The sequence below is a fragment of the Desmodus rotundus genome, chromosome 9 (assembly GCF_022682495.2).
Source record: "Desmodus rotundus isolate HL8 chromosome 9, HLdesRot8A.1, whole genome shotgun sequence".
NCBI classification, from domain to species: domain Eukaryota; kingdom Metazoa; phylum Chordata; class Mammalia; order Chiroptera; family Phyllostomidae; genus Desmodus; species Desmodus rotundus.
Window position 1 is genome coordinate 48838586 of NC_071395.1, and position 22261 is coordinate 48860846.

At 61.4% G+C, this 22261-nt stretch overlaps 2 protein-coding genes across 13 annotated transcripts; one reads left to right on the forward strand and one right to left on the reverse strand.

The window, feature by feature from the left end:
• The first annotated feature begins 2898 nt into the window (after nt 1-2898).
• SSBP4 (single stranded DNA binding protein 4) lies at nt 2899-18370 on the forward strand. 10 transcript variants are annotated; one of them, XM_053912156.1, is made up of 18 exons: nt 2902-3263; nt 11208-11280; nt 11590-11651; nt 11739-11823; nt 14757-14846; nt 15289-15354; nt 15561-15620; nt 15708-15777; nt 15939-16006; nt 16081-16148; nt 16415-16460; nt 16545-16580; nt 16673-16727; nt 16810-16880; nt 16974-17052; nt 17407-17435; nt 17520-17627; nt 18002-18370. In XM_053912156.1, the coding sequence occupies exons 1-18, from the start codon at nt 3205-3207 to the stop codon at nt 18029-18031; spliced, it is 1155 nt and encodes a 384-aa protein (XP_053768131.1). In that variant the 5' UTR covers nt 2902-3204; the 3' UTR covers nt 18032-18370. The 10 variants fall into 10 exon arrangements, with proteins under 10 accessions (XP_053768130.1, XP_053768126.1, XP_053768131.1 ...); XM_053912148.1 differs by lacking the exon at nt 2902-3263 and adding an exon at nt 3353-3653 and having other exon boundaries at nt 16959-17052; nt 17520-17743; XM_053912150.2 differs by lacking the exon at nt 2902-3263 and adding an exon at nt 3354-3653 and having other exon boundaries at nt 16959-17052.
• Nucleotides 18355-21911, reverse strand: ISYNA1 (inositol-3-phosphate synthase 1). Of its 3 annotated transcripts, XM_053912145.1 has the most exons (12): nt 21825-21911; nt 21588-21716; nt 21325-21486; nt 20939-21071; nt 20654-20847; nt 20086-20235; nt 19793-20008; nt 19513-19677; nt 19301-19414; nt 19006-19223; nt 18713-18912; nt 18355-18489 (listed from the first exon to the last, which is right to left on the reverse strand). In XM_053912145.1, the coding sequence occupies exons 2-11, from the start codon at nt 21705-21707 to the stop codon at nt 18714-18716; spliced, it is 1671 nt and encodes a 556-aa protein (XP_053768120.1). In that variant the 5' UTR covers nt 21708-21716; nt 21825-21911; the 3' UTR covers nt 18355-18489; nt 18713. The 3 variants fall into 3 exon arrangements, with proteins under 3 accessions (XP_053768120.1, XP_053768119.1, XP_053768121.1); XM_053912144.2 differs by lacking the exon at nt 18355-18489 and having other exon boundaries at nt 18614-18912; XM_053912146.1 differs by lacking the exons at nt 18355-18489; nt 19793-20008 and having other exon boundaries at nt 18614-18912.
• Between the last annotated feature and the right edge of the window lie 350 nt (nt 21912-22261).

Sequence of the window (22261 nt, forward strand, 5' to 3'; positions counted from 1 at the left end):
CTTCACTCTACCTCCAACACCTGAACACAGGGCCCACCTCAGGGCCTTTGCACTTGCTGTGACTGCAGTCTCAACATTCTTTCAGATCTTTCGGATCCAGCCCTTCCCTTATTAAAAAAAAAAAAAAAAAAAAAAAAAGCCTCTTGCCCTGGCCAGGTGACTCAGTTGGTCGGAGCGTGGTCCCATAAACCAAAAGGTTGCCGGGTCCATCCCGCTCAGGGCACATACCTACGTTGAGGATTCCATCCCCTGTCCAGGAGGGAACTGAGGGCAGCGATCGATGTCTGTCTGTCTGTCTCTCCACCCCACTTTCCTCTCTCTCTAAAATAAATGAACATATCCTCGAGTGAGGATGAAATAAATTAAGTATTTTTCTTCCCACGCCCCACCCTCGCATGGTGGGTTGGGGGCTCTTTCTGTGGGTTCTGCTCTTGCCTTGCGTGCGCCACGGTTGGATGTGCGTGGGGCCCAAAGCCCGCTGTTCTAGGACTTTTTCGCCGGCGCCTGAGGCTGTGTTTGGAGATCCGTCCCCGTTGCCATGAGAACCGCGCTCTTTGCTCCCACCCCTCTTCCCCTTTGCAGCGCCAGGGGCTGCGGGAGCCTCCGCCTCACTCCCTCCCTCCTCCCGGAGCCCAGCCAACCCTGCCGCCGCCCTGTCCCCTCCACCGGAGACCCCTCCCTCTGCTCAGCTTGTGGCACTCCGTCAATTACCCTGCCGACTCTCCAGCTTTTCACCATCCTTCCTCATCAGACCCTCTGCTTTGCAAGCAGTAACAACGTGTTCTGGTCTAGTACTCAATGCTGGGCACACAGCAGGCACTCAATAAATGTTTGTGAGGAGGAAGACTCACATCGACTCAAGAAACAGGCTCGGAAAGGGCGAGGGATCTGCCCAGGGCACAAAGAATCCTGGGGAGCCACGGAGCATGGGGAGATAAATGTGGGGAGGGGGCGCCTTGGGGGGTGGCGGGAGGAGCGGTCCCGGGAGTCTCAGCTGCCAGGCTGTGTGACTCCGGTGAGCAACACCCTCTCTGTGCCTTGTTTAGAGTAGGCCCTGGAGACTGGTGATGGGAGCGGGCATTAGAATGAGGGGATCCTTGACGCCCATGATCTCCAGTGTCCCCCCCCTCCCCGAGCGCTGTAGAGTCCCAGTCTCCAAGCACGACGGAAGAATGTTGGCCGCGCCCCCACTAGCCCGTAGCGCGGGCCCCTCCTCCGCGCCCGCGGGGCCCGGGAGGCCCGCGGAAGAGGAAGCTGGGGGAGGGGATGGCCAGCTGGACAGGAAGTGGGTAGGGCTGGCGTCCCCCCACCCCCACCCCCTGGCCGGGGCCCCTAGAGATGGAGGCGCGGCTGAGGCCGTCTTGGCCTTTCCCTTCCTCTTCGCCTGTCTGGAACCCCAGAGGCTCCCCACTTCCCGCCCGCTTGCAGGCCTGAGTGGTGGTGGTGGGATTCCATATTTGGTGGCCTCAGAGAAGGAGGCATAATGGGGATGAGGGTCTGCAGACAGCGGGAGCGGGCATCCGCATCAAGGCAAACACAAGACACAGGAAACCTCAGTGCACAACCACACAACACAGTCCCAATCCACCCACACGCGGAGGCACACACACAAGTGCACACGACCTGGCGCTGCGTCCCTTGGCTGCGCACAACTGCCGCGGACACTGCCGCAGAGCCAGGGACCATTCACCACGTACCTGCCAACACCCCAGACGCAACGGCTCACACGTGCACTCACATAGGAACAGGAACACGTAAACTAGCGGTTCTTACATGGGAAAAAAAGAATACCCATGGCAAATAGTCTGAATAGAAACATTCAGACCTGGAGTCACACAACTGGACCACCTCCCCCTGTCCACCCTCCCTCCCCCCAGCCCATACACGTCTGCTAATATGACCCACGAGTACCCTAGCACACAGGCCTCCATGAGGCCCAGGTACCCCTGCCCTGCCGTGTCGTGTCCTCATAGGCCTGCCTCCACCTCCTCCCCACGCCCCTGGGAATGGAAGGGCCCCAGGAGGGGGAATGGGGCACCACGGTATGCACCCTCGATTCCTGCAGAAAGGCAGTTAAAGGTGGGTCAAGCCCCATTTACAGTTAGTAACAGTGAGGCTGAGAGGCACAGCTAGGGGAGTGATCCAGTCAGTTGCCCAAGCACCTATTGTTGACACAGGATGGGAGTGTGAAGCAGCGCATGGCGGCTCCCAGGGTCTGGCCTGGGCACTCCAGGAGCTTCTTGTCTATGTGGCGTGTCTTTGTGTTGTGGGATGTGTGTGGCTGTGGGTGTCCACAGGCTCGGTAAGACCCCAGGTCCATGTTCGGAGCCCTGCGGAAGCTGCGATGGAGTGCCCCAGGGTGACTGGGAGCGGCTGCCCTGGGCTCTTTTCCCCAGCTGTTGGAAGCTGTGGCATGTGCCAGTGCGAATCTCTGTGCGGCTGTGTGGCTATGCGAGTGGTGGTGGGCTGTGTCTTCCTCTTCTGTGACAGACACTGTTGGGGCTGTGTATACACCTCTGTATGTGTATCCGCGTGTTCCTAGGTGAGCTGAGTGTGGGGAGCTCTGTGGCTGAAATGAAAGCTACATTCAGTGCGACTGTCAGTAGCTTTCCGGGCTATCAGTAGTTATTCCAGGATCCGTGTGGACCTGTGTGTGTCCTGGGTCTGAGCTTGTATCTGTAACTGAGTGTGTGGCTGTGTTCCGGGTGTGCAACTTGGGTGGCTGGTCCTATCTGAGGAATGTGTGTTCAGTCTTGATTAGCCGTGTCCTGCTGTACGTCCCGGGTGGCCGTCCCCACTCATGCCTTGGTGTATGTAGCCACTCCCCCGCCCCCCGCCACACACACACACAGGCGGGCCCTGCGCGTGCGTGCCCGGCCCACGGTTCCAGCCGCGGGACCCACCCGCGCGTCCGCCATCGCCCCTTTAAGAGCGGCGCGCGCGGCGGGAGGAGGGGGCGCGCGCTTCCCGGAACAGCCCGCGCAGTGGGAAGAGAGGAAGAAAATAAACCCGCGGCTGAAGCTGGAGCTGCCGCCGCCGGCGCCGCCGTGTGGAGCTCCCCCGCGCGGATGATGCCTGCGGTGCCCGCGCGGGGCTCAGGGCGGTGAGGCCCGGGGCGCGGGGTAGCTATGGCGACGACGAGCGCGGCTAGCCGCGCCGCCTGACAGGTGTGGGGACCCAGCGGCGGCGGCGGCTCGGAGCATTATGTACGCCAAAGCCGGCAAGGGCTCGGCTGTGCCCTCCGACAGTCAGGCCCGTGAGAAGTGAGTCGGGGGCCGGGGGCGGAGCTCTGCGGCCGCGCGGCTTCCGTGGGCCCCAACGCCGGCGCGCACCGCGAGGGGCACGTGGGCGCGGTGTGTCAGGCGTGCGGGACCCGAGCGCTCTTGAGGGGCCGCGAGACTTGCGTGGGAACGCGAGACCCGAGGGGCGCGAGATTTGAGGGGGCTCGAGTGACCCGAGAGGTCGTGAGAGTTGAAGGGGCGTGAGATTTCCGGGGGCGCACGACACTCGAGGGACATGAGAGATCCTAGTGGCTTGGGGAATCGGGAAATTTGCGGGGAAGCGCGAGGCTCGAGGCCGCGAGATTTGAGGGGGCGTGCGAGACCAGAGTGGGACTTGAGGGTCGCGAGAGCTGCCCGACGGTCGAGCCTTCGGTGAGTGAGATTGCAGACGCGCGTGCGCGGGATCGCGATCCTGGCTGTTTCCCTCATTCTCTAGGGGAGTTTCCAGGGCAGGTGAGACTGGCCTTTCTGGAGAGGCCACCTGTTCGCTGGGCAGCTCTGTGGGACCCCTGGGGAGGCCACAGGGCTCAGTCCTGCGGTGGGGACCCAGGGTGATGGAGCCCAGAAGTGCCTCCTCCTATTTTGGGCGTGGTGTTGGGCCGTGGGTACCAGGTGTTCTTCTTGGGTTGCTGGTAGGAGGACAGTCCCTAATTCTCAGATCCTGCGGTTTGGGGCTGTGTGCCCGCAGAACTGGAAGCTCCGTCTGGGGCAGGGAGGCAGCCTGAAGGTGGCACTGCCACTTACCTGCTCTGTGACTTTGAGTGCCCCTCTCCTAAGGTTCATTTTCCTTTACTGAGAAATGCAAACGTGGTATCAGTGCCATCTCTCTCTCTCTCTCTCTCTCTCTCTTTTAAAAGATTTTATTTATTTTTAGAGAGAGGGGAATGGAGGGAGAAAGAGAGGAAGAGAAACATCGATGTGAGAGAGAAATATGGCTCTGTTGCCTCCCGCACACAGCCCCTGCCAGGACTGAACCCACAACCCAGGCATGTGCCCCGACCAGGAACCAAAGTGGTGACCTTTTGCTTAGTGAGAGGACATCCAACCAATTGAGCCACACCGGTCAGGGCTCAGTGCCATCTCTTAGGATGGGGGAGGACTTGCAAGGTTCTGGGAGCTGTGACCTTCCCACAGCAAGGGTACCCAGTGGCTTGCAGTTTTGTTAAAGTGCCAGGGAAAGGTGCCTGCGGGAGGGAAGGCTTTCCATGGCTGATAGCCAGTGGCGGATTCGCCAGAGCCTAAGAAGTCCTCGAGTGGCCTTGATGGGAAACAGGCTGCCAGAACAGAGAGGCGGCTGGGTCACTCTTGAGAGAGCCCATGATGACACTCCTTGAGGGCCAGGCCAGGAGTGAGGACTTGTATGACGGGGCAGAAAAGAGGAGCCCTAGACATGGGCTTGCTGCGGCTTTCTCTTGCCCTGCTTCATCTAATTGGGCTAACAATGGGACCCCTCCCTTCCACAAGGACGAGTGTCCATTCTCTACCCAGCTTCAGGATCATTTTGGAGAAGAGATTCTTCTGGCCAGAAGATGTTAGGCAGATAGGTGCCCTTTCAGGCCTTCCTTGCCCATCTGCACAGTTATGAGGTTGGACTCCATTTTCAAGCACCCTTAAGCACAAAGACTTTTTGAAACTGGCTTCTGGCTCCTGCCCAGGTTGGAAGCAGGGCATGTCTGGCTTTGCCACCCTACCCCTGGGGGTCTTGGCATGTCCTCGGTCGTTCTCTTACACTGGTGTCTGGGCCTGGGGTGGAGTGTGGTTGTTGGGAAGGCAGGTCCCAGAGCTGAAGAATCCCACATCCTAGCAGGGAGGCAGGTGTCGTGTTACTTGGGCAAATAAATGGGAGGCCAAGCAGAGGGATGATCTCAAGATGTGCTATGAAGAAAGCAAAGTGGGAAAGTGGGTGGTAGTGAAGAATGTGCAAAGACCTGGAGGAAGAGTAGGCAGCCTAGGGCACAGCAAGTACAAAGGCCCTGGGGTGAGGCCTAGCAAAGGAGCTGGGGCTGGTGCCCTGGGTGGGGGCAGGGCCACCCATGAGGGCTCTGTGAGGGCAAGAGAAGCTTGTGAGCGCACTCCAGCTCCCATGCGGATCTGGGAATCCGGGAGAGGTGGGCACAATGATCTGGGTAAGAGTTAATGATGGCAGCTTAGGTGTGGGCATGGAGATAAAATAAGGGAGAGTCAAATATTTGAGCCGAGGATAGTGGGTTTAGGAGTTGGGTTTTGATCCCATCAAACATCCCAGGAGAGATACAATTCTTTGAACCTGGCCTTGGCTTTTCGCTAGGGCTGGAAAGGGGGTGATGTGAATCCTGACCCCTTCTCTCATCATCCCCTCTCTCCCTAGCCTGCCCAGCAGAGGGTCTCAGAGGGTGGGGGAATATGCAGAAACACCTGCTGTGGAGGCCAGAGATGCCATGCGTGGCCTGTTCTCTAGTACCCTTTCTTCCAGAGCCATCCTGTGCGCATCCGTTTCTCAGAGGGTCCTGGATGAGTGTTAGTTTGGAGACGGGGTTCTGCTACTAAAGAAAGCTTGGAAAACACCAAAGGGGACGTCAGGGCTTGGAGAGGAAGTGACCTGCCTAGCTTGCAGGTTCTGGGCATGGAGAGCTCTAGAGAGGTAGACTGGCTGCTGTGTTTCCCCACCTGAAGTGTGGCCTGCGGGCCTTGCAGGGTGCTCACAAGTACTGGGTGAGAGGCTGCAGGCACAGCACCGCGTGCAGGCAGCCAGCCACACTGGGAGCCACTTCCTGTCTCTGGGCTTCGGGTGCCTCCTCTGTGAAATGGGGTGAAGGAGTTGCATGGCTCAGGTCCTTGCCTCTCCTGGACTGTGTTTTGTTTTCCTTCCTTCTGAGCCCCTTCGACTCCCCATCTCAATAGGGGGTCTGGGCCAGATTGCTGCAGAAACATTGCGCCTGTCTATCGCTTCTCCGCCTTCTGGCTAAGATCAAGTCTAGAAACAGGTCGGGGGGGGGGGGGGTACACTGGCTGCCGGCCCCTGCCCTTGCGGGTGCACAGCAGAGTCTCCGCAGGGTGTCCAGCCCGAGGCCCCTGCAGGGTGGCTATGGATGCCCAACACAAAGTCATCAATGTACTTAAAACATTGAGATTTTTTTGTGATTACACATCACAGTGTATTTCACGTGTGGCCCAAGACAACTATTCTTCTTCCAGTGTGGCCCAGGGTTGCCAAAAAGTTGGACAGCCCCAGTAGGGGGTACAGTGATGGGGTGGGCCAGAGGGCGAGAGGGAGGCTGGGGCCCTAGGGGGCTGCCTGCATCAAGGCACAGCCTCTCCCGTGAACTGTGAACACTCCAAGCCTGTGGGGAAGCCTGTCAGTGACTGCCACCCAGAACCAGCTAGCACATGCATTTGCGAGTTGGTTTCCAGTCTTTTAAATTTACGGATGAAGGTGACAGGGGCAGTTGGAGGCCCCTTTATTTCCTTTGCATCACTCCACTTCTGCCTCAGAGGCTCTGCCTTTGTGAATTGGGGGGAAGAGCTCTAAACGGCTGCTGTGTGTTTCTCCGTGGGCACTTTGTGCCGCGAAGTGCCTTCTGAATAGGTCCGTAAACGACCACCTCACCTGGTGTTGCTGAGCATCTCCAGTTTTTCTCCTGGGACTGGTCTTGAGATGGCACATAGCCTCGGAGGGAGTTTATTAATTAGCCCAGCAGTTGACAGAGTCACCTGTGCGTCTGTCCCCGCTTCCAGGTGTGGCTGTGGGCATCCTTGTTGTCTAGAGATTGGTGAGGGTACTGGTAAGAGATTCTTGAGGGAGGAACCCCCGAGCCCAGTCCTGGAGGCTGAGCAGAGCCAGTGGACAGAGGAAGCCTTGGAGAAAGGGCTTTCGAAGAGGCCTGGGAGAAAACAGGAGGAGGGGAAGGCAAGGGTGGAATTTGTGTGTTGGGGGTCCTCACTGTCCACTGGGTGGGAGAAAATCCGTAATCAGAGGAGGCTGGTGAGGAGGGGGCCACACCTTGGCAAGAGATGGCTGAAGGCCTGGCCTTGAGGGTGGCGCAGAGGAGGGAGGAAATGTGTGGGCTGGAGAGTGCCTTTGTGGGGTACCAGTGGGAACGGCTGGTGGACTGTGTGTGGTGGGGGAGTGACACCAGGCTGCGACTCTGCCGCTTCTCCCTGCCCCCAGCAGCTTGTGCCTCCAGGGGCTTTAAGCGGGAGGAGGGCACTGGGCAGAGAGCACCGTTACCATAATTCCTGATAATTATGGTAATTCTTGATAATTACGGTGATAGTGCTGCATTTTAGTTCACGAGGCTCTAACAAACCCTTGGCACCATGTCCCAGCTCAGCCCATGTGCCCTTCTCCCCGTGAGCACTCCAGGGCCAGGCACCCCACGTCCTCCACGTCACTGTTCCTTCTGGAGGGATGGTCTCCCTGCCACCCATGCTCCCTGTCACCCATCTGCCTTTTTGCAGCCAGAGCCCCTCCAGTGGGCGGGCTCTCCGTCCTGCAGGTCGTTTGCTTTGCCAGGACTGGGCCCCAGAGCCCTGCCCTCCCCTGCAGCCCAGCTCAGGGCCTGGCTGCTCAGAGGCTTCACGTCCTCCCTGGAGATCCCGAAACAACCTGCCACGTGTCCTGGCTTCAAACCTTTGCACCAAAAACAGCCCAGAATTCCTCCCTGAGACTCGATCCTGGTAAAAATTAAAGTACCAACACATAACAGAAGTCAGTAAAATTAAGAATCTTCTCTGGCTTCTCTTCACTCTTGGGATAAAACCCCAAATCCTTAACATCAAAACAGTAAGTGCTGACCTTTCCCAGGGCTCACCGACCACCACCCACCCGGGTTAGTAATCCTGACATCACAAGAGGTGGTCCGGGTGACAAGGGGCCCAGGATGCTCCTGTGAACTCCACAGGGAGGGAAACGAGACCAAGTCCCTGCCCTCCCAGCTACGTTTCAGAGGGCTGCAGGCAGCAAGCAGAGACTGATGCCAAGTGGGAATAAATAAGACAGTGAGGAGAAATCGGGCAGGGCAGGGGTTAAGAGTAATAGGGAAGCCTCTGACAGGTGACACTGGAGCCATGCAGGTCTGTACATGGAAGTGCCCCTGGTCGGGGGGAAGCCTCGTGGAGGCCCGGGCTTGGGCGTGGCCGGTGTGGGGTGGGGGGCACTGGAGGGTTTAGCAAGGAGCGCTATGGGGATGTGTGTAGACTCTAGGACTGGGAGAGAGCAGCCTTTGTAGGGGCCTTGTCAAAATTCAGGTAAGAAAGGCGGTGGCCTGGACCAGGTGTGTGGTGGAGACAGCAGGAGAGAGCTTTTTCTTTAAGGTCTTACCTTAAATTCAGTAAGTGCAGCGATCTCAGTCTCAGGGGACAGCACATCCCACCCTTCTGAGTAGATGCTGGGTCACCCAGGTTGGACCACCCCGTGGTGGGGGCGGGAGGCGGGGGTAAGGGTGGAGGGGAGCTGTGGAGGGGGAAGATTGAGGTTGGGCCTTTAGATGCCAGGTGGTTAGTGGACCCCGAGTTCAGGAAGGCCACACTGGCGCGCCCTGTGGGCAGTCATGTGAAGATGCCCTCAGAGCAGGAGGCAGGCTGCCTGAGAGAGAAGAGGAGAGGCCTGGGCTGAGGGGGAGGAGAGCAGGCAGGGCTGGGCTGCTGGACCTGTGGTCTGGGTCAGATGCCACCCCTGGAAAGTCCAGGGCCAGGGGAGACAGAGAAGGACCTGGTGGGCTGGCAGCACAGAGCCCTTGATGGATGTCGTAGCCAAGGGCCATGTCTTTAGGAGGTTTACGGACCCCCAGGAGAGCCTTCTGCCACTGGGGGTGGGGTGTGTGGCCAGAGTGCAGCCCATGCCGTCCCCTCCCCTGAACCGCCAACTCCATCTTGCTACCTGTCTCCAGGTGTCTCACACCCCCAGTCCCCAGTCCTTCTTGCTCCCTGCACAGACCCTCAAAGTGGGCATGGGGCTGGCTGGACCCCGGAGCTTCTCTCTTTGCCTGGAGGGTGGGGTGGTGAGCAGTTCTGGGCTTTTCACATTCATTCCTTCACCAATGGATATGGGTCTGGGGATGTAGGCCACTCCCGAAGGCTCAGGAAGCCTCTAGAAGGGAAGGTATCTCAGGACTAAGTTAAACAGGGGAGCCTGGAGGCCAGGGGGCCAGGAAGGCAACTGAGCTGGAGAGGGGCAGACACTGGAGGACTGCTGGGGGTGCCACATCAGAATCCGGGGGGGCCTGAGCTGGAGGTGCTGCCAAGAGGGGTGTGATGACGTGGTGCAGACCAGGGCCAGTCTTGGGAGACTCACGTGCTCGGAACCGTGTGACCACCGAGTCCTACACGCCTGTGCCTCATCCCTGTCCCCTGAGTGGGCACCCCAGGTCATGTGATGCAGTGTGTGCTATAGAGACACCTCACCCTGGGAAGGCTGCCACCTGGAACCCCCAACATCCCCTCCCCCTTGTCCTCTGTAGCACACACTGCCTTCCCACTCACCATGGAACTTACCTTCCATTTCGTCACTCCACTGTTCCTCCTCCCAAGCAGGCAGCCCGCAGGGGGACAGGGGTCTGTCGTGGCCACTGCACAAGGAGGCGCTGGGCGAATCTTGGTTGAATGAAGGAGCGAAGGAAAGGGTGGATGGGTGACAGAAGGGTGAGGGTTCAGGGTAAGGGCTGACTCGGGAGGCAGAGGGTGGGGGCCAGGACAGAGGGCAGGAGCTGGCAGGGGCATCTGATGCCGGGGGAGCTGGACTGTGAGGATTGGGGGCCCTGGCTGGCCTGGGGGAGAGCAGGAGGATGAGTCAGAGCAGCCTTATTTTCAGGCGGGGCTGTCAGCGAGGGGGGAACAGCTAGCTAAGTCAGAGGCACAGCCCCAGGCCTGCCCTTGGGGGGAGACCCCAGTCTTGATCCAGACTCCCCAAGCCCACCTGGGTCCTGGCTGGGCAGTAGGAGGATCCTGGGGCCCCAGAGGGGCCAGTGTCAGTAGAGTGGGTGGCTGGGGGCTGGCGAGAGGGCCGGATCTTGTCTCAGCCAGCTGGTGTGGAAGACAGATGGGAGAGGGGAGGCAGAGGATGGAGGGGCCCGGGTGGCTGTGGGGATCGGTGGGCCTTCCTGTGTGTCCCTCAGAGGGCACTGCTGGTTGACAAGTGGCCCATGTGCTTGGGGTGGGCAGCTGCTGAATTTGCGTGGGGCGGGGGGGGCGTACCAAACATCGAGGTGTTTGGCAGCCAACCGGAACTGCTGGTCCCATCTCCCCTCCCCCACCCACACTGCCCCAGACTCTCCCTGGGGGCTGGCACAGAGATTTGGCAGGCACTGATCCCCAGGAAAAGGATGGGCCCCAGGGACACCTGGAGGAGGAAGGCCTCAGAGAGGAGAGGAGGGCCCCTTCCTTCCTCAGCAGGCAGGACGGGGAGTGAGTGAGGTGCCAGCACTGGGCCTGGTGCCCAGGATGCCCACTGGGAGACCTGCAGTGCACAAGCAGGCGCAACACCTAGGACCCCTTCTCCAAGCAGAAGGCCTCCCCAGGGCCAAGGCTGCTCTGGGGTCCTGGCATCAGCGGGACGGGGCTAGGACTGGGTCCACGAGGGAGTGTTGAGCTGACCAGAGTTTGGCCTGGAAATGGGGAGTTGGGGACTGCTAGCAGTGTTGCATGCAGGAGGGGCCGCAGGCAGGGTGTCGGTGGGTGTGTAGGAATTGGCCCGGAGCAACCAGGGAGGCAGCCATCTCCTGCAAGGAGTGGGGGAGATGGGGTGTGTGGGGACCAGCTGCAGGCAGTGAGTGAGGCTGGGGGTGGGAGCAATCAGGGCTCACTGTGGGCCCCCTGCCCCTCATCTCCACCCGCCCAACTGAAGGCAGGTGCCTGGCCTGAGACCCCCCTCCAGGGATCCTTGAGGAGGGGCTCGAGGCTCACTGCACCCCAGGCCTCCTGAGAGCCTGAGCGCCTCCCGCCCCCCCGCAGGCTGGCGCTGTACGTGTACGAGTACCTGCTGCACATCGGCGCCCAGAAGTCGGCCCAGACCTTTCTGTCCGAGGTAAGCTGGCTCGGCCTCGCCACCCCCGCCCCGGGTCCACTCCTCCCAGGTTCTGCTGGGGCTGCAGCGGTGGTGCCAGATGGCCCCTCTGAAGGCCCTCGGAACCGAGGGCTGGCGCACAGGCGTCTTTCTGTCCGGGGAACTGACGTTTGCTACTCTGCCCTCGTGCTCACCCAGCTGTCCTCTGCCGGCTTTGCTTTGATCTGCTGGTTGCCTTCCCCATGTCCCCTGCCTGAGGTGGGTCGTAGGGTGGGGGGCAGCCAGCAGACTGCGCAATGGCTCCTCACCTGCCTTCCTTCTCCTGTGCAGATCCGATGGGAGAAGAACATCACACTGGGGGAACCCCCGGGGTTCCTGCATTCCTGGTGGTGGTACGTGCGGGGCTGGTGTGGGCAGGCTGTGGAGGGGCTGGGTGAGGGGTACGTGGGGAAACCATCATTTCCCCCTGCCACCCACAGCGTGTTCTGGGACTTGTACTGTGCAGCGCCTGACCGCAGAGAGGCGTGTGAGCACTCCAGTGAGGCCAAGGCCTTCCAGGACTACGTGAGTCCTGCCCTGGGGACCCAGGGTGGGCAAGGTGGCGGAGCCTGGGGTGGGGGAGCTGTGTGGCCTATGCTTGGCCCAGGCTGGCTGGGCGCCGGCGTCCTCCCGAGGTAGGAGCCCTGCTGGGTTCTGGGGTTGAGCTGAGAGCACCTGGGATGCTTCCTGACCTTACTCTGTGACTGGGGTTGCTGACCGCCACTTTGGCCTCAGTTTCCCTCATGGTTGATGGGGCGTGTGGCATCAGAGGCCCGTTTGGAGAAGAGTCTGGGGGGTGAAATGAGGGGATGGGTAGCATTTTTGTCACGGGGGTGCAGAAGGCAGTCAGTCCCCTGCCCTTATCTTCTCTGCCTTGGCCTCTGGAGAGGCCCACGGCAGGCCAGAGAGGGCTCGGGGGCCCTAGGCTGTGGGCCCCAAGCTGTGGGCCCCAGGGGCAGGCAGCGCCTCGGCCAGCTTCTGGGGGACGTGCAGCTCCAGACGATTTCTCAATTTCCACCCCTTCCTCCCTCTGTACCCACTTCCTCCAGCTGGTGCACGCACTCACCTCTTCGCCTTAGGCCTCCCAGGGCACAGCTGCCTCCACCTCTCTTCGCAATGGCACCTGGGTGCATGCCTTGCAGGGCTGGGGTGCAGCCACGAGGGACAGGGGTTCACCACATCCCTGTAGTCACCCCACACATGCCATGCACACGTGCATGGAAGCTGGGGGCCCTGCTGGTAGCTCCCATCAGACCCCTCTGTGCATCTGTCGTCCCTGTGTCCAGATCCCACCGGACTTTGGGCCCATGGTTGTCTGAAGCTTTGTCCCTCCTTGTGCCTCTCCAGTGTCCCTGGGGCTGTTACCCTCACAGCCAGGCAGCACCTAGGGCCCCACCTGGGTCTGAGCTTTTGAAGGGGCCTTCTGGAGGGGGACAAGGCCGGGGCTCCACATCTGTGTGAACAGTGCTTCCTGGTGTGCACCAGTTACCATGGCAGCAGGGCGCCTGGGGGAGCAGGCGCAGGCACAGCAGTGGGGGTGGGGGGTGCACAGGGTGTCTGGACTCTGCAGCCCCTGCTCTAGCTGGGGCCACCCTGCCTACCCTCCCAGGGGGGTTCTGCTTCCCCGCTCCAGACATCTCCAAGAAACACTAGCACGCCTAGCCTGTTGTCATGGCAACGTGGGCTGGGTGCCTTTGGGTGGATGATTGACGTGGGGGTCCAGCCCAAGCCTCCTGAAAGGGAGGGTGGGCCGGCTGTGCGTTAACCCTTAAGGGCCTAGAGTTGGGGAGCCACAGGGGTGAGGGGTGCCCAATCTGTCCCCCACCTCACCCCCATACCTTGTGGTCCCAAGCCCTGCTTACAGCCTTCTTTCTCCACCACCACCCTCCCGGCCCAGGAACCACTCGCCTGCTATGGCTATGAAGGGGGGCTGCCCCCTCCCGGTGCAGTAGGCAGTGGGGGTGTGGAGGCCTCCCCTTCTAGCCACTGAGGCAGGCCTGCCAGAGTAGCTCTGACAAGCCATAGGGCTGTGTGTGTGTACAGAGGTGAGATGGAGGCAGGGGACCCAGGGGCTGAAAGCTTTGTTCCCCCCACCCCCAGGGTCTCTTGGACTTTCAGATGACTTGTGCTGGGCCCTGGGAGTGCTCTCAGCCACTGTAGACGTGGGGAGGCTCCCACCAGTACCCCCAGCTTGGGTCCCGGGCAGGAGTCCTTTGGAGGCAGACCTTGGAGAAGGAGCAGGAAGGGTGCCAGGCTGCAGTTTCCCTTAGGGAGGGGCTGGTCTTCAGAGGCCCCTTGCCTCGCTCCTGCTGGGCAGGAAGTGTTGTGTGACTGGGCTAGTGCTTAACCCCTCTGAGCCCGAGTGGCTGCAGTTCCGCCGATTCCCGAGCACCCGCTGCTGCTTCACGCCAGCCTTAGGACCAGCAGTAATGGAGACACCCCGTCTTCCCCTTCCTCCGGGGGCCTGGTGGGGGAGGGGTGGGGGTGATGCAGACAGAGAGGAGTGGAAGGGCCCCCTGAAAAGCGCTCTCTACTCAGTGCCCTTCCCTACTCTTTGACGTGTGCCCTCTGCCCGGTAGACTAGCCCTCCATCCCTCCCCCCTGCTCTGTGGGGCCCCAAAGGCTGACAACTGACCAGAGCAAGTGACTTGTCAGCCTGTCCCCTGTACCTCTGCCCTAGGCCCATGTGATAACACCCCTCTGGCACCTGGCCTTCTCCCCTGCTCCATCTGACGAGAGGTTGGGGGCCTGGAGACTGTACCAGAGTCCAGCTCCTCCCCCCCCCCCACCCCTACCCCGCCCCTACCCGAGGGGCTGGGGGAGTGGTCTGCATAGCAACTCTTGAGGAAGAGCCCTGGAAAGGGAGGTTCATCGTGAAGCTGTTGATCTTTTGCCTGTTTATTTGGCATGTTTTGGGTAGAGCTGGGGGTCTAGCTAAGCTGCCTTGCTAGCCAGGAGGACACAGGGTGTGTTGGGAAGGCCCTGGGGTGGGGGATGGTGCTCCTACCCAATGGAAGTTGGATTTGAATGGAAAGAAATCAGCCTGTGCTGGACGACCCTGTGTATGCCCGGCCCGAGTGGTCGACGTTTTTAGACCCCCGCAATCCTCAGGCTTGGGATTCTGGGGATTGAGATCTCTGGATCCCTGGCCTTCTTCATGGGCTGTGGGCTCAGCCTGGCGGGGCCCTGACCACCTCCAGGTTCTCAGGTGCAGCGAGGAGGCAGGGCCTCTGCAAGGCCACCCAGCGAATAAGAGTCTGTGGACCTGTTAGGGTTGTTAAACTGGTTCGGGAACAGGGGCAGCTGCTCCGTCACCCAGAGGACCCACCCTCCCATGCGGGGACAGAGGGTCAGATGGCTAGGGTTCCCTGTTCTGTGGGACTGGCTGCTTGCTGAGAGGCAGGGACACTGGGGCAGCAGCGGCCTGACCGAACCCTTGTGTATCGTCCACCCTGCAGAGCGCTGCGGCCGCCCCCAGCCCTGTGATGGGGGGCGTAGCCCCCAGCGATGCAATGGCAGTGGGCCCCATGGCGCCTGGCTTCTTCCAGGTACAGCCAGGGCTGGGGCCCTTCCCTGACCTTGGGTGCACGTGTGTCAGAGAGAGAGGCACGGGTCCCATGCTGGGAGAGGCCCGAGTCAGGCAGGCTGGAGTTGTGGGGGAGGGTTGTGGATGTGGTGGGACGCACATGCGGGCCTTGGTGGTGCTGGCAAAGGAGGGGCCACAGGGTCTGGGCCCCAGGGCAGGAGAGGGTGCGGTGAGCGTGCCAGGGCACCTGGGCCCACGGAGCGTGGCTCTCTTGGCAATGGGTCCTGCCCATGATCTTCCTGTAGGGGATACCCCCAGTCCTGCTGACTGGTGAGGGGCCTACCCTCTTGCCTCCTCGGCAACCCCTCCCCTTCCCCTTCCCTTGGCCAGACTCATCAGGGCCTCAGGCAACAGTGGAGCTTTAGGTGACCCAGCTCTTCCAAACCCATCTGGTTCTGTCCTAGGGCCCCACTGGCTCCCAGCCACCCCCCCACAACCTCAACACCCCAATGATGGGGCCTCACATTCAGGTAAGGACCTGTGACAACCTGCCCCTTTGCCCACACACGCACCCCTCTGTACTTGCAAACACCAGGAGCCGGCTGCTGTGGTTTGCTGGCTGGGCCTACAGGGGGCGAGCCAGGTTCTGGGCCTGGGCGCAGCAGGAACCAGGTAGCTTTGTGAGGGGGGTGAGTGGGTGGGGGAGAGTTGCTGACCCCTGGCCCACCTCTTCCAGCCCTTCATGTCACCGCGGTTCCCAGGGGGCCCCCGGCCCACCCTGCGGATGCCGAGTCAGGTGAGAGAGGGAAGACAGACGGAGGGGGGACAGGAGCTGGGCCAGGGTGGGGGCACCCACACTCAGTGGTCCATGCCCCCTCTGCAGCCTCCTGTGGGCCTCCCTGGCTCCCAGCCCCTCCTCCCTAGCACCATGGACCCCTCCCCACGTGCTCAGGGTGAGTAGAGAAGCTCCAGCTGGTGTCCTCCGTGACTCATCAGGACCCCAGCTCTAAGTGCCCCCTCCCTGCTGCCTCACTGTACCGCCATCCCCCCAGGCTCGAGTCCACACTGGGGAGTGGTCCTAACCTGCGCCACCTTCCTTCTGCCCCCACCCCAGGGCATCCAAACATGGGCCCAGTGCAGAGGGTGACTCCTCCACGGGGCATGACCGGCGTTGGGCCCCAGGTAAGGGGTATGCCCAGGGGGCTTCAGGGGCTCTCCCCTCTTGGCCTGCACTCAGGGCCCTTTCCCCCTCACAGAGCTACGGAAGTGGCATGCGGCCCCCACCCAACTCCCTCGCTGGCCCAGGCTTGCCCACAATGAACATGTAAGGCCCCTAAGGGACCCTCAGAGTATGCCCCCAGGGGCCACCATCCAGCTTCTTGGGGCTGGATCAGCACAACGGCACAGGGTATTATTTATTCCACTGTTGGCTGGGGAAACTGAGGCCCAAAGGCCAGTGAGTGATGGGTTGAGATTTCCAAGTGGTTACCACTTAGCCAACATCTGCTGTTTTGGGGGCCTAGGGGGCAGGGTTGGGGGGTGATGTGCTGCCTGGCCCAGCCCCAGGTTCTACCCACCATCTTTTAAAAGGGGCCCCGGAGTGCGTGGCCCGTGGGCCAGCCCCAGTGGCAACTCGGTGAGTTGGGGAGCGGGGGGTGGGTCGGGTTAGGGGTGTGGAGGGTACAGTCTGCCGACTGCTTACCACTGCCCCTCTCCCTAGATCCCCTATTCTGCCTCCTCCCCTGGCAGCTACACAGTGAGTGGGGCTGGCACTCGGCAACGCGATGGTGGGTGGAGCAGGGTGGCAGGTGGGGGCCTTTCTAATGTTTTGTCTACCTCTACGTGCAGGGACCCCCAGGAGGCGGTGGGCCCCCTGGAACACCCATCATGCCCAGCCCTGGAGGTACTAGGGTCAGGGTGGGGCATGGGGGGTGGGTTTGAGGGGGGCCCCTCAAACCCAGGCCTTCATGCACCGTGTTCCCCAGACTCCACCAACTCCAGTGAGAACATGTACACCGTCATGAACCCCATCGGGCCGGGTGCCGGCAGGGCTAATGTAAGTGGGGAGCTGGAGCGTAGGTGCTGCTGCTGGTGGTGGCCCAGCTGGCGGGGTGGTGGCCTGAGTCCCACCCAGCCCTTCTGCCCGCAGTTCCCACTGGGCCCCAGCCCGGAGGGCCCTATGGCTGCCATGAGTGCGCTGGAACCTCACCACGTGAACGGATCCCTGGGTGAGTGGGCGCCGGGACCCACCCCCCACAGGCTGCTTCGCTAGCCTCATGCTCCCACTGAGGGACCCCGTCCACCGCCCCTGAACCTGTGTTCCCTGTAGGGGTATCCGGGTTGTGCTCAGAGCTTCTGTGGATGACTTATTGATGTGGGCTGCGCTGGGGGAGGGGCCGATAACTAAACCGCGGGGAGGCCTGGCTGCCAGCATTGGTACCCCTGATTCAGGCCTCCTCCCTGGGCCCTCAGGCGGGCTGGGCAGAGGGGGTGGGTGCGGCCACGGTCGGGGGGGATGTTTGCGGAGGACCCCAGAGCAGGTGAGTCTGAGCCGCGTGACCCTGTGTGTCTGTCGTCCACAGGCTCGGGCGACATGGACGGGTTGCCGAAGGTGAGAAAGCCACGCTCAGGCAGGGCTGGGGTGTAGGGCGGGAGGGCAGAACCAAAGTCCCGCGCTGACTGCGGCTGCCCCCAGAGCTCCCCCGGCGCAGTGGCCGGCCTGAGCACCGCCCCGGGCACCCCACGGGATGACGGCGAGATGGCGGCCACCGGGACTTTCCTGCACCCGTTCCCGAGCGAAAGCGTAAGCGACTGCGTCGACTCTCCCCCCGCGGCCGCGTCGGGCCGGAGGGGCCTGGCGGGCAGGCCCCGGCGGGGCGGCCGGGGGGCCAGAGCAAGACCGTGACTGCGGCGGGCCAGGTGGGGGGGCGGCCGCGGCATCCTTCCCCTTCTCCCTCTCCCCACTCCTGCCCTGGTGTCACGCCCTTACCCTGTCCCCACCCGGTGACCCTTGCCCCAGGACGGCCTCAACTCCCTAACTTCTTCCATACCAGCCCCTTCCCCCTACTCCACATATGCCCCACCGGTCCATTTGTCCATTCTCCCTTGGGGGGGCGGGTCCCAGCCTAGGCCAGAGCTGAGCCCGCCCCCGCGCGCCACCCCCTCGTCTCTCCGCAGTACTCGCCTGGGATGACCATGAGCGTGTGATGGGGCGGTAGCCCCTTGCCCACTGCTGGCCTCGTCCTCTGCCCGGCGCCCCTGGCCCGGGCCAAGGGCCAGTGGCTCGGGTGGTCTGCAGGGGGAGGGTATGAGGTCACACCTTGGGCAACCCGACTCCTGGTCAAGGCTTGGAGGCTGGGAGGCCACCCCCACGAAGGACTCTCATTTTATTAAAAACACAAAAACGCAAGGACCTCAGAGATGCTCTTTTCCGCATGGGCCCAACCCCCACCCCAGTTTGTTTTGTCCTGGGGGACTCCTTTGGGACTTCCTTTCCTCTGGAGGGCAAGGGGTGGGCCCCATCAATAAATGTAACTTGTTTTGGTTTTTGGTCTCTGGTCTGGAGATTACTTGACTTTGGCTTGTCGCCACACCCTCCACTTTGGGGTCTTAGTTCCACCTTCAGGCCTGGGTTAGGCAGAGGCCCTGGGGATCCTGGAAGGTCCCTGAGGGTTGAGACAACAGTTTTGAAGGGTAAGTAGTTTTGAAGGATAGGTAGGAGTCCTACCAGCTGAGAAATAAGGGGGTGTTAGGGTTAGGTTGAAGGCCCCCCAAACCCACAGGTGTTGCTGATACAGAACAGTGCTTTTATTGTATTTGGAGGAGTCTGGGAGGGCGGATCCAGAGGGGAAATAGGGGTAGGAGTTGCGGGAGCTGTATGGCCAGCACCTTAGGTGGTGGGCATCAGGGGTGCCTCAGTCTGTGAGTGCCCGTTGGCATCACCAGTACAGCCATTGGGGGCCACTGGTGCCGATTCTTTCTTGTAAGACACACGGCAGGCAGCCACATGATCAACTTGCTTGAGGCTGGGACGCTCCATCTTGTGCTCCAGAAGCATGTGGTTCTGCGGTGGAAGCCCCACACAGGCCCTGGAGGACAGGTGGGGATTCAGCAGGGCCTCCAATCCCGAGGGCCCTGTGTGCACCCCCAAGAGTGAGTATAGGACCAAGGGTGGGACACACCTGAGGATGTTCTCGATGCAGCTGCGCTGTCGGAAGAGCGAGTTGACCACAGGGCTGCCTGGTGGAGCCAGCGGTGCCTTAAAGAGGAAGCCCAGCAGTGACAGTACCGGGTGGAAGCCCTGTGGCTCTGGGTCCAAGTCAGTGCAGAAGCTAACGCGCTGGCACAGCTCGGTCAGCAGCACCAGGTCCAGCATGATAGGTGCGGCCAGGAGTGAGTCCTGCAGGGCCAGTGGGTCAGGCGGCAGGTGGGTAGGCAGGTGGGGGAATCCCACTCCTCCCCCGACTAGCTCCGTACCTCACAGGTGTTGTGTAGCACCAGCGTGTTTGTACCACCCAGCATCAGCTCCGATATATACTCATCCATTGCGCGCTTGCTGTCACCCACGTACGGCACGTACTTGATAACCACCTGGTGGGCGGCAAGGGGTCACATGGGCCCACCTGCCTCTGCTAGGGCCCCCTTACTGCACCCCCCCACCCCGCCCCCGTCATCTGTGCCCCACACACGCAGTGGTCCGGCTCCTCTCCAGGTGCGTAGAGCACAGGGTTGCTCTGCACCATGTCATCCACCACGCTGCTCTTCGACACCTCCTTGGAGCGGAACTGTGGCGGCGCTGAAAGGTTCTGCCCATCGTTGTTGCCCAGGTGGTTGTAGCTCACGATGGACATGGTCTGTGGGAAAAAGGCGTCCCTGCTGACACTTGAGGCCCCTCAGTGCAAGAGCCTCTGGAGCTCAGGGTCTAGACCCCACCCCCTGAACCAGGCACCACCCCCCAGGCCCCTGCACCTTGAGGCCGGAGCTGATAAGGAAGTCAACTAGCACGGACTTGACCTTGGTCTGGCCTGACTTGAAGTCATCACCTCCCACAAAGACACGGCGCTGCCCAGCGAGCTCGAGTGCGCCGGGCACCAGAGTGTTCTGTGGTGACCCATTGAGGAAGGCGCAGCCCTCCAAGATACTGGCCACGGCGAAGAGCGTGGAGGGTGACACCTCCAGACCCAGCTGTGGGCCCAAGCAGACAGTCAGTAGAGGGGTTCTCTGGGGTGGCCCTGACCATGAGCCGCCCTGGGTGCACCCACCTGGATGGTACGCAGCAGGTTTTCAGCGGTGTCATTGAGGCCGGGGACCAATTCACAGAAGCGCTCCGTGTTTGCTGTCCACAGCACAATGATTTTGTCCAGCCCCGCGCGGGACCGGAAGTCACGGATATCCCTGCGGATCTGCTCCAGCTAGGGAGGGGGTAAGGTAGTACAGGCCTCCTGACCTGTGGAGGCCTGAACTACTCAGTTCCCCAACTGCAAAGAGGAGCCTGGACCCTTGGGATGGAGACAAGTGGACAGTGTGGGGTGGGGGGCAAAACAGGGGTAAATAGGGCCCTGCCTGGTGTGACTCAGTGGATTGAGCACTGGCCTGCGAACCCAAGGGCTGCCAGTTTGATTCCCAGTCAGGGCACATGTCTGGGTTACAAGCCAGGTCGCCAGTGGGGTTGCAGGAGAGGAAACCACACATTGATGTTTCTCTCCCTCTCTTTCTCCCTCCCTTTCCCTCTCTCTAAAAAAATAAATAAAATCTTTAAAACAAAACAGGGGTAAATGGGGAACAGGTGGCAGGGAAAGGGGCAAACGGTAGTGAGAACAAGTGCTGCACCTGCTGCGCCCGCGTGCCAGGGATGAGGTTGTCGGCACGCGCGCTCTGGTTAGCTGCGATGAACTCTGGGATGTAGACCGAGGGCCTTGGGCGCAGGGCCTCCATGTGTGGCCACAGCTGCTCCTGCAGCCCCCAATCCAGCACCTGCGCACGCCGCATCGCTTCGGCCAGGTTCAGCGAGGATATGTCCCAGCCTGGGGGCAACCTTCAAGCTCGGCCAGGCCCGCAGCTGGGCCCCTCCAGGCCCCGCCTCCCACCCCACCCCCGGCCCAGGGCCCCGCCCACCATCAAACACGAGGTCATCTGGCGACACCATGGGCAGCAGCGCGTGGAAGGGTACGAACACCTCCTGGCCCTCAGCGTCCAGGCCCAGGCTAACGGTGCCAGCCTGCGTCAGCGAGCCATAATAGTTGGCCTCCTGGGAGTGGCGTGAGGGGGGGGACGGAGTGACGATGGTGACGGTGGGCAAAGTATGGGAGGGCCTTGGCTCCGCTCCAAGCCAAAAGCCACTGCTCCCCCCATCCCCCGAGGTCTCTCTCCAGAGACTGCCAGCACCTTAGCCTCCGCCCCGTGGAAACCCCTCCCGTGGACCCAATCTCTCAGGGCCGTTCCCCTCCTGCACAGACTCCTGAGAAGTTTTAATTTCCATAACACCCCATTTGACCCTCCACCTTGCGGCCCGTGCGCGTAGGCCAGGACAGGCGCAGTCGGTTGGCCAGCACGGCAGCGGTGAGCGTGGAGCCGTTGTTGCCGCCCCAGCCGACGAGCATGACCCCGAGCCGGGGCACTTGCCGGGCAGTCCGGAAGGTGAAGTGCGTAGAGGAGGGGTGCACCTGGGGGCGGGCAGTGCAGTGAGCCCGGGGCTGCAGACATTGGACAAACCCACCCGCTCCCGGCTCTATGGGTTCCCCAGCCCCCGGCTTCCCTTGCCCACCTTGAGGATGCCATCCTCGCGCCTGACGCTAGTTGTCCGGTATTCGTACTGTGCCTCGATGGCCTCGGGGCCGTAGACCACGTCGGGGCTCTCAACCACAAACTGGGCTGCGGCCTCCATCACAGCGACCTGGGGACACAGGGTTGGCAGGAAGTCAGCGGGAACACGAGAACTGGCCCAGCGGACCTCGACTCCCCAGACCCACACTCCGCCCAGGGCCCCCCATACCCCACTTACCAGCAGAGTCAGTTCAGACTGCGGCGCAAGGCTGGCGTTCCGGGCGCGCGAACTCTAGAGAAAAAGAGCTGCGGCCCCGCCCACGCTCCGCCCCCCTCACTCTCCCTGCGCTGTGCAGCAGGGTGCAGGGAGGAGGGGCACGCTGGCCTTGGACTCGGGTTAGCTGCTGGCATCCACAAGGGCCATAGACCCCAACCCCAGCACGGGGTATGTAGATTCACGTCGTAACACAGTCTTGTTAGGGCGCGCAGCATCTTAGCCCCATTTCACAAAAGAGAACATTAAAGCACCGGGCCCAGTCACAAGGCAGCTGGGCCTACGAGGGTGGGTGTTCCTGGGTCCGAGATACTGCAGGGGACACTGAGCCAGCGGAATAAGCTGGAACTTGCATCTCAATGCCAGACTACCTTCCAGACCTGGCTGCTTCCCCTTCCTTC